This window comes from Monoraphidium neglectum (genome assembly GCF_000611645.1).
Source record: "Monoraphidium neglectum strain SAG 48.87 unplaced genomic scaffold scaffold00212, whole genome shotgun sequence".
In the NCBI taxonomy this organism is placed as follows: domain Eukaryota; kingdom Viridiplantae; phylum Chlorophyta; class Chlorophyceae; order Sphaeropleales; family Selenastraceae; genus Monoraphidium; species Monoraphidium neglectum.
The window spans coordinates 1-9342 of record NW_014013416.1 but is presented as its reverse complement, the minus strand read 5'-3'; the positions used below and the strand labels follow the sequence as shown (position 1 = coordinate 9342).

The 9342-nt window shown below is 63.1% G+C and overlaps 3 protein-coding genes across 3 annotated transcripts in view; all 3 read left to right on the top strand.

Annotated features, from left to right (window-relative positions):
* MNEG_1980 (hypothetical protein) overlaps positions 1–1717 on the top strand; it is a gene marked incomplete at both ends in the record, with an annotated part of 3524 nt that extends 1807 nt beyond the window's left edge. The window contains 4 exons of the mRNA XM_014049537.1: positions 41–868; positions 909–1107; positions 1195–1238; positions 1649–1717. Of these exons, the coding sequence (XP_013904991.1) occupies positions 41–868; positions 909–1107; positions 1195–1238; positions 1649–1717 (1140 nt within the window). The remainder of the gene's footprint in view (positions 1–40; positions 869–908; positions 1108–1194; positions 1239–1648) is intronic.
* A 795-nt stretch (positions 1718–2512) lies between these two features.
* On the top strand, positions 2513–3478 carry MNEG_1979 (hypothetical protein; the record flags this gene model as incomplete). Its single annotated transcript, XM_014049536.1, has 2 exons — positions 2513–2543; positions 2742–3478. 2 exons carry the CDS (start codon positions 2513–2515, stop codon positions 3476–3478), a joined length of 768 nt encoding a protein of 255 aa, XP_013904990.1.
* Positions 3479–5205: 1727 nt separating this feature from the next.
* MNEG_1978 (hypothetical protein) lies at positions 5206–5872 on the top strand (the record flags this gene model as incomplete). The annotated part of the gene is made up of 2 exons (XM_014049535.1): positions 5206–5236; positions 5403–5872. 2 exons carry the CDS (start codon positions 5206–5208, stop codon positions 5870–5872), a joined length of 501 nt encoding a protein of 166 aa, XP_013904989.1.
* Between the last annotated feature and the right edge of the window lie 3470 nt (positions 5873–9342).

The following is a 9342-nucleotide window of genomic DNA, read 5'->3' as shown; positions in this document are numbered from 1 at the left end:
GCCGCTGCCCGCCGGCGGCCCCGCGGACGCGCCGCGGCAGGCGCCGCAGCGGTACAGCGCGCCGCCGGCGCTGCACGCGCCGCCGCTGCCGGAGGAACCCGCGGCGCCCGCCGCCGCCGCCGCCGCCGCCGATGCCGGTGGCACCTTTCGCGGGCTGCCTGGTCTTCAGGGGCCCGCGGCCGGCGCTGGCGAGGACGGCGGCGGCGCCGCCGCGGCGGCGGCGCCATTCTTGCCTCCGCTGCCCCCGGAAGAGGCGCCTAGCGTCCCAGTGGTGGCGGCACGGCCGGTGGCTCCGCAACAACAGCAGCAGCAGCAGCAGCAGCAGCAGCAGCAGCAGCAGCAGCAGCAGCAGCAGCCGCCGCTTGGCAAGAAGCGCCCCGCCGTGGCCAAACCCGCACCCGTGAGCGCCAGCGGCGGCGCGAAGCGTGGCCGCACCGCGGCGCTGCTGGATAAGTGGAGCGCGGTGCGGCGAGATCTGGATTCCGAAGAGGCGGCGGCGCGGAAGGCGGAGGAGGAGCGGGAAGATCCAGAGGCGCGGGAGCGGGCGCGGCGGCGGGAGATCGAGGCGTGGCGCCGAGAGCAGCTCGCCGCCGGCGCCGGCAGCAGCAACCCCAACTTTGCGCCCCTCGGCGGCGGCGCCGGCGCCATTGCCGCGGCGGTCGGCAAGAAGCCGAAAAAGAAGGCCGCGGCAAAGGGCGCGCTTGCGGCCGCGGCGGCGGGCGGGGCTGCGGGGGGCGCAGGCGGCCACCCGACGCACAGCGCTGAGAAGCCTGATCTGGACGCGCTGTCTGTCGGGCTGCCGGTTGGCTGGCGCGCAATGTGGGAGAAGGCGTCTGGGGCGATCTACTATGGCAATCCTGACACAAAGGTGGGACTCTTTGGACGAAAGGCGCGCGCATGCATGCAAGCGGGACCCGCGCGCGCGAGGAGAGGCGTGCCCCGCGGGCGGCGCGTCCCACGGGCGGTGGGACCCCGCACGCGGTGTGTGGGCTTTGAGTGTCGCCGGCGGCGGCGACGGCGGCGGCGGCAAAGGCGGCGGCGGCGCGAGAGGGGGCCCGATCGGCGCCGGCCGCGGGGCTCGGGGTCGCGGCCGCAGCGCCGGCGGCTGTCTCTGCCGTCATCTTATCTTCGACGCGCCCCGGGCGTCGCCGAGCGCCTGGCGCCGGCGGGCTTGGGCGGCCTGCGGCTGATCAGGGGTCAAGGGCGTGTCGGCTGCGGCGTGCCCCGTTGGCCAGGTGGTGGGCGCGGCCCCGCATCCCTGGCCCTTGGGGAACAACAAACGCAACCCAGCTCCAGGTCTCCCCGCCCAGCCTGCGGCCCTTTTTGGCGCCGACAGGGCGGCTGGCCACAGCCCACGCAGGCTATAAGTATGAGCTTGCAACCGCAAAAGCGGCCCGCACGGCACCTGCGCGCCGCGCGTCTCTCGGCCGGCCTCAGCTGGAGACCCCATCTGCCCGCGCCGCACGCCTGGGCGGCCCCGCGCCGGCGCAGAGTGCGGGGCCTCGCCGACCGATCCCAATCCCCACGCCTGACCCTCCGTCTGCCGCCTGCGCCGCCCCGCGGCCCCCCTATGCGGCGCCCCTGCAGGAGACATCTTGGTCCCGCCCCTGAATCTCAATCCCGCGGGCCCGGCCGGCGCCCACCGCAGGCCAGCGGCCGCGCGGGCGCCCCGCCGCAGCCGCAGGGCCCGGGCGCCGCTCAGCTCCGCGAGCGCTGAGCCGAGCAGGCGCTTTTCCGTGTAAACAAATGCTACATATGGGGCCATTTTTTTTCGCTTGGGCCCTGCGCCTGGCATGCCAGCCGGGTGCAATTCTGTTTGCGGCCCAGCGATCTGCACTGCGGAGTGCGTACCGCTCGCGCTGGCGGTCGGCTAGGCCTGCTGCTTCGGTTGGGCCCGCCAATTGGGCGGTGCCCGGCGCCTAAAACCGATGGCCGCCAGAGTGGGTGGTGGTGGGAGTGCGGGGCGCTCTGCAGGCGCAAGAGATAACAGGATGCTCATAGGCAAGAGCCTCGGCACTGGCAGCAGCGCGCTCTGAAGGCAAAGACCCCTGGAAGACCTTGGTGCAGTCATCAAACCCCAGGTTCCAACTGCGCAGATTTGGCAGCCCGAGCACAAATTCGTGGGTCCAGTGCGGGCTCACACGCCCTTTCTTGCACCCTCCATCATCTCGGGCGCCACAATCAAGGGCAGCAGACGCTGCAAGACAGTGCGGGTGGAAATTGCGGCGGGGCGCTCGGCCTGGTATCGGCCCAAGTTACGCCCGGCTGCGTCGCGGCGGCGAGGCAGCCGGGTGGTGAGGCTGCACAGAGCACCTTATAAGGCTCAATGGTGGCGTGTGTCCTCATAGCATACACCTTTAAGTACTACGTCGGCGCGCATTTCATACGCACAGCATTCTTCAAGGACGCCTGCACGATCATCGCATCCCACACGGCAACAAACAGCCGGTACTGACGTCAAACCTTTCAGCCGCGTCCCAATCAAGTGAACGCCTACCAACGCATTTACACAATGGCTCGTGGCCACTGGGCAATCCTGGCAGGTGGGCTGGCGGGACAGTGACGCGGGACAGGGCACCATGGCAGCTGCTCCGTGGTTGACACCGGCGCGCAGGCCACGGGTTGCTGCAGGGCTGCGAATTCCTACCCCTAGCTTGGTGCTTACAGTCGGCATTGAGCAAAATCATGTATCATACCTGACCCGCGCTTTGACCCTGCCACCCCACCAACGGTAACCGTAGTGGCCCTGCTGCTCGCCCCTGGGGCCCTGGGCGCGTCCCTCAAGGCCGGCGGCCTGACTACCTCTGACCGCCGCGCCCTGGGCGAGAAGGCCGCCAATGCACCGCCCGTCTTGCAGTTCGGCGACATGACCCTGGTTGGCGGCCGCGTCCCCACCATCAATGTGGGCGGCCAATCAAGCGTGTACGGCAACCTCAACAGCCGCCACAGCGGCGGCATCACCCTCAGCGGCGGTGCCCTGGGCCCCTTCCAGAACGAGGGCGGCGACGTGTCTATCGACCAGTGGAGCAGGCGCCGCCTGGGCGAGCAGGCCGCCGCCTCTGCCGACGCCAACATCTTTGCCACTGGCGGGCGCACGGCTGGCTTTGCCCCCTCCGACCGCGCCCCCATCACCAACTATGGCGGCAGCACCTCCTTCACCAGCGCCGGCGTGGGCTTCAACGGCGGCACCACCACCAGCTTTGACAACTTCCGCAACCCCGTCATCAACCAGGGCGGCATGGGCCGGATCTTCCGCCGCCTGGGCGAGCAGGCCGCCGCCTCTGCCAACGCCAACATCTTTGCCACTGGCGGCCTCACGGCCGGCTTTGCCCCCTCCGACCGCGCCCCCATCACCAACTATGGCGGCAGCACCTCCTTCACCAGCGCCGGCGTGGGCTTCAACGGCGGCACCACCACCAGCTTTGACAACTTTGGCAACCCTGTCACTAATGACGGGGGCATGGGCCAGATCTTCTGATTACTTTTGTGCAATAACTGTCGTTGAGACCTCAATTACGCATGCTGCGCCCTGCCCGTGCGTGTCATGTGGTTTTGCGTGGCGATGGATTAGTCAGCCTTGCGTGGCGTGCGCTGCACGCTTGCTAGCCATTCTTCCTGCAAGCGCTGCCTCTTTGCACCTTTGGCCTAAATGCCGGTACTGCAAGCCTGTGCGCGTGCACGTGGGGGCCAACACTGCAGGCTCAAGCAAAAACAACTCCTTTCTGTAACTTACAGCCGCAGTGATTGCGTGCTAGTGCCGCTTGATGATGATTGGCGCCTGTGCTGCAATGTTCACTTATAAGTACAGTATGTGTTGCGCCACCAATACCACTGTTTCATGCCAGTAATTGGCAGGACGGCAGGCACGCATGCATTTGATAGCCCCTACATGAGACAACACCGCTCGTTCAAAATACTGTAGTGTGTAAGTGGAGCAACGGGCCCTGAAAACTTTGCTGCTTTGCTGTGCGTCCCTTAGGGCAGTGTGCAATGTTCAGCTGTCAACCATAATTGATGGCTCAACGATGCCCACCGGTTACCAGCCAAACAGCAAGCTCTTAGCCAATTGCAGAACTTGAGTGTATGTTGCCTAGCTGCACGCATTCTGTAGCCCCACTTAGCCCGCATACCCAGCTTGTTTGTCCTGCTCACCGCATGGCTGCACTAGCTGGCATACACATGCACCGTGAAACCAACGAGCCAGCATAGCCCTCTCGCCCATCCCTACGCGCCGATACTTTGACTGATGCAATCCGCTTGATCTCGCTCCCCAGATGAATTATAATCAAATGCAGCCGCGGCTGTAGCCGTGCCGCTCAAAAGGGTCCCAGCTGCCGCCTGTCTGAAGCGTCATGGTAACCGCCACTTGTGTTTGAAAGAACCAAGGGAATGTGTGCCGCCGCTCCTCGCTCAACCTTTCAAAATCCTGAAGGTTAACGGCGCTGCTGAGCACGCCTCTGCTTCAACAAGCAAACAGCAGGCGTGCCCATGCGTAGGCTGGACACCAGCTGTGTACTTAGAGCGCGTTGAAGTTGAGCGTCAGGCGTTTTCTTGAGGGAACTCGCTACACAGCGCCTCTGCCAATTGCCCAGAAACCAAGGAGCATAATTGCATCGATGTGGGATGCAGACCACTGTGCAAATGAAAAGGCGGACCTGTGCCGTCAAATTGGATTGTTTTGATGTGGTAGTCATCAAACACACGGATCTTCATTGCCAAGCCTCTGCTATGTACGCCATCCGTTTTGACATCCGTGCCAACTGAAAATGTTTGCAACCGTCACCGAGCAGTCCAGTTGGAAGCAGAGCGTGCCGCCTAGCCTGCCGTGCCCCAAATCAAGTCCCTGTCTGGAATTTCGTCAACTGTATCTGTTGGGCAGGTATATGCAGCGTATACGCCTCCACAGTTGCTCTCCCAGCATCCCCGGGCAACCACAGCCGCAACCGGGGACACCCGGTGACGCCGCACCTGCCCGGTAGCGAGCCCTGCTGCGGCGCAGCAGCTGGCCAACAGCCGGTATGGCGTTATATATACACTACCCGCAGCTCGGAGACATCAGCCGTCCGTTGACAAGACTTAGGAATGCAAACACCAAGCGCGAGTAGCCTGTAGCGAACAATCAAGGTCTCCGAGATCTGACATTGGAACCTCCGCGCGGTGCAAGGCGTTGGTGTCAAGTCAAGCCAGGACAAGCCCTTAGCCACTATGTCCCGCATCCACTGGACTCTTGCTTGCGGTGAGGCCCCACACACTCTGCAGGACATCACAGCAGGAGCACACCAGCACGTGCGCGCTGCCTGATGCGAGCTGCTTTCAGGAGCACAATGGTGCGCATGCCTTATTATCATCCACTGCCGTCACTCCTGTCTCACCTGCGGGCCCGTCTTGCCCCACACCCGCAGCCCTGGCCCTGCTGCTCGCCCCTGGGGCCCTGGGCGTTTCCCTCAAGGCTGGCGGCCTGACCACCCCTGACCGCCGCACCCTAGGCGAGGAGGCCGCTGAGGCCACAATAAAGGCACAGGGCGGCACCACCTTTATTGGCGGCGCCAGCCCCACCATGGTCTCCGCCAGCCCTCCAGCCAATCCTGCTGCTGCTATGAGCAAGGCCATGGCGTCTTTTGCGCAGCAGCAGCAGTGGGCGCAGCAGGCTGCGGGCAGTAGCCAGCAGCAGCAGCAGTGGGCGCAGCAGGCCATGGGCGGCAGCCAGCAGCAGCAGCAGTGGGCGCAGCAGATGATGGCCAATACCCCGCAGATGCAGCAATGGCAGCAGGCGCAGCAGCAGCGGCAGAAGGCCGCCGTCGCTGGCGCGGCCGCCAAGCCTGCTGGCCAAGCGGCGCCCAAGGGTTCTCCCGCCCCCGCCCGCCTCCCGTGAACCAAGCGGCCAACCCGTGCGCCGTGCTCGCAAGTACTTCAGGAGTAGCGGCTCGCCGCAGCGGCGCAGCCTTCAAACGAATGCACTTGAACAGGTTGCTAGATAGCATCAGCGTGATTCCCGACCCTTTCGCGACTCATCCCTTACAAACTTTTTCGCCCGTTATGATCTATTCCCCTGATGGTCATCACTTGCCACGTGGCTGCGACGTGCAGCCATTCATCCATCACTCCAGGACTACATACGTAGGTTGATCATCACCATCTTTATCAGCGACATGCATATGTTGTCCCCCTACTTTATCACGCGGCTGCCATGCACTGCGCCGCCTCAATAAGCGAGTATTCCTGCTGCAATGTTTTCTCCCCAGGCGTCCTTTCTCAGACCAGCCCCCACCCGCAAAGCCCTTGCAAGCTGGCCTGCTTGCTGCCTCATGTAAACCACATGTAACAAGCCGTTTGACTTGCCCAGGTCGTCAAGCACTCAATGCAAAGTAGAGGTGCAGCTTAAGGCCCACTTAGCAGCGTCATGCATTACAGTCATCCCTCATTACAGTGAACCCCGGTGATGCGAACATTCTGCCTATTGAGAACACTTTCAGGGGGCCCGTCCTGCACCAATACACATCTGAACCCCATCCTCTCGGTAAAGCGAATTGCGAACACCGCCTAATGCGAAGGCCGGGGGGCCTGATTTTTCACAATACGAAGGGGCGGCCAGCCGCTGGCAGCAGTCCGCCTGCTCCGCCAGGGGTTGACCCCTGGCAGATCTGTGGCTGGTGTCACTGGGGTGGGGGCACGGGGTTAAGGGCTGCTTCATTGTGGTCCATCTGGCAGGAACTCTACTCAGCAGGCCACACACAAGCACTTCTTACCCACGAACGTGGTGCAATGTCAGAGGCAGCAGCAAGAGCGGACAGCAGCAGCGCCAGGGCTGCGGCCGGCCAGGCCGGCCCTGCGGGCAGCAAGCACAAGCGCCAGGACCTGACGCTGGAGCAGACGGTGCAAGTTTTGGACATGTGGTAGGCGCGCAAGGGCTCCCAGGCCTCATTCCGCGCGCTGCTGAAGCGGGCCCCGGAGGCCGGGGGCCGCGGCTGGGCCATTGGGGCAGGCACGCGCAGGGTTTGCTAGCGTTCGTGTCATGCCACCCCAACCAGTTTGACATGGACAAGATTGCAGCTGTTGATGCCCTATGCCGCGAGCTTGATGATGATGCTGTCCAGGTGCTGGCGGCGCGGCGCCAGTCGGGCATTGCATTGCGCGCAACCTTGTGCCCCGCACGTAAAAGGAAGGGCGGGCACCCACAGTGCGCGCATGGCGCACTCTGCTGCCGCCAGCCTGCCCGCCCACAAGCGCTTGCCAGCGAGCTTTCTCTGCCCCAATCCCTGTTTCATTTGGTTTTTATGTCTTTGTGCGTTTGCAGTATGTCACCACCTGCTGTGATGGCTCAATTCAGCCTTCCCTCGGATATGCGAACACCCCAGCCCAGATATTGACATTTTCAGGGATGTGAACAAAACACCTGATGCGAACGGGGTTGGGGGGGGCCGTTTTGTTCATTGTAACGAGGGATGACTGTACTTACATCAGCCAGCACAGAGTTGGGTACAACCTGCAGACAGGCAGTTTTTTTGGCTCGGCACGCAGGATGCATATCTGTCCTGTTAGACCCTAATTGCTGCCGCGTGTCCATGTGTCTGGCTGCCGCGTTATGACGTGCAGCGGCACTGCATGCAGGGACTGACCAGGCTCCTGAGAAGTATGGTGCCTGATCAACTGAGCCTGGATTGGGCAACAGAGTTGTTGCGACCCTGCCAGCGCACAAAACAATTCTGTTCGTGGCGCCGATCAGTGCAGCTTGGGCAGCCTCCTGCTGCTGCTGCTGCTGCTGCTGCTGCTGCTGCTGCTGCTGCTGCTGCTGCTGCTGCCGCTGCTGTCGGCTTTTCCTTCGGCATATGCGACCCCACTCCTCCCTTCCCTGCTGTTGCGACGCTCGCATGCAATCGGCTTGCTGCACTGGTTCTCATATGATAACTAACACACCAGCTCTCATGGCAGATGCCATGATGCCTGGCAGCACACAGACATATGCCATCTCGGTTGTCACGGTGCATGTGTATCGCCTGGTTGGCAGCAGCAGACTGCAACTCGCTCTCATCATCTCAGGGAATAGGAACAATGGGTGTGCGGCGTGTCAAACCCATGATGGCCGAGACACAGCTCATGTGAGGTGTGAGGCACCAACAACCACCTCCAGGGGGGTAGTGCATGCCAAAACCAATCCAGGTACACGCATACGCCATCAGCACACGCCAACGCGCGTAGAAACCACGCTGCACTTCGCTCGCTCTGTGTGTCGGCTGAGCCAGCCTGTTGGCGGGGCGCGCGTGTGCAGCCTGAGCAGGACACCTGATGCCAAGGGGGCGCTGGCAGGGCGCGGCAAGCTTGGATGGTCCGCGCTGCCTCGCATTCTTCACCAGGGCACTGCTTTCAAGCCAACTTAGCGCGCCTTGTCCCCCCTTGCGTGCCCCTGACTGCTATCCCTCAGACATACTATGCTTCCCAGTTATTAATTTCAAATGCGTTTTGCGACTATCGTTGTTAATTGGGACGCTTGGGTATTGGGACCCCGCAGGGCACACGTATTGCCCCTTGAGGCTGGGCGGCCACGCAGCACTGCGCTGTGCTGCTGCGGTCGTTTTGGCAGACAGGTGCAATTTGCGGCTGATGGCACTGTTTCAGAACGGCCGACTGGAGCGGCCAACGGAGGAGGCCGGCGCTGCGGCGCAACAGCGGCCTTGCCGCAGAAGGTGAGTCACTTGGTGTGTGCCCAGCTGCCCCACAGGGTGCGCTCATGCTGCGGCGCAGCTTGAGGCGGTGCCTTGACCATTTGTGAACTCCTCATAAATAGACAACGCGGCTCCGCTAACAATCACTTGACTCTTGAACGCAAAGCCTCTCGACGAAAGCAAAACGATCCAGCGAGCAAGCCCCTAGTCAATCCCCGGACACAGACAGGCGTGAACACAAACACAAACTTGTATCACGCCGATCATCTCATTGCCTTGAGAATGGCTCGGCGTTCTGCTCTCGCACTGCTGGGTGAGCAGACCCGCGCGGCGCCGTCGGACCGGGAGAGATGCGCAGAGCAGCTGGTCTACAAGCCTTGTCACGCACGACTTATGGGCATTCCGCAAGCCTCTGATGTAAGCAGCACCCTGACCTTTCATCTCAACCCGCTCGCCCCAACCCGCTCGCCCCTTCCCACCATCCCCCAATCCTGCGCAGCCGTGGCCCTGCTCCTGGGCCCTGGCGCCATGGCGCAGGCGGCCGCCGGCCACCGCAGCCTTGGCGAGAAGCTCGCCGCCGCCACCAACCAGCGCATCTACGCGTCGGGCGGCCGCACAACCGCCTTTGCCCCCAGCGACCGCAGCCAGGTCACCACCTTCAACGGCAACACACTCGTCACCC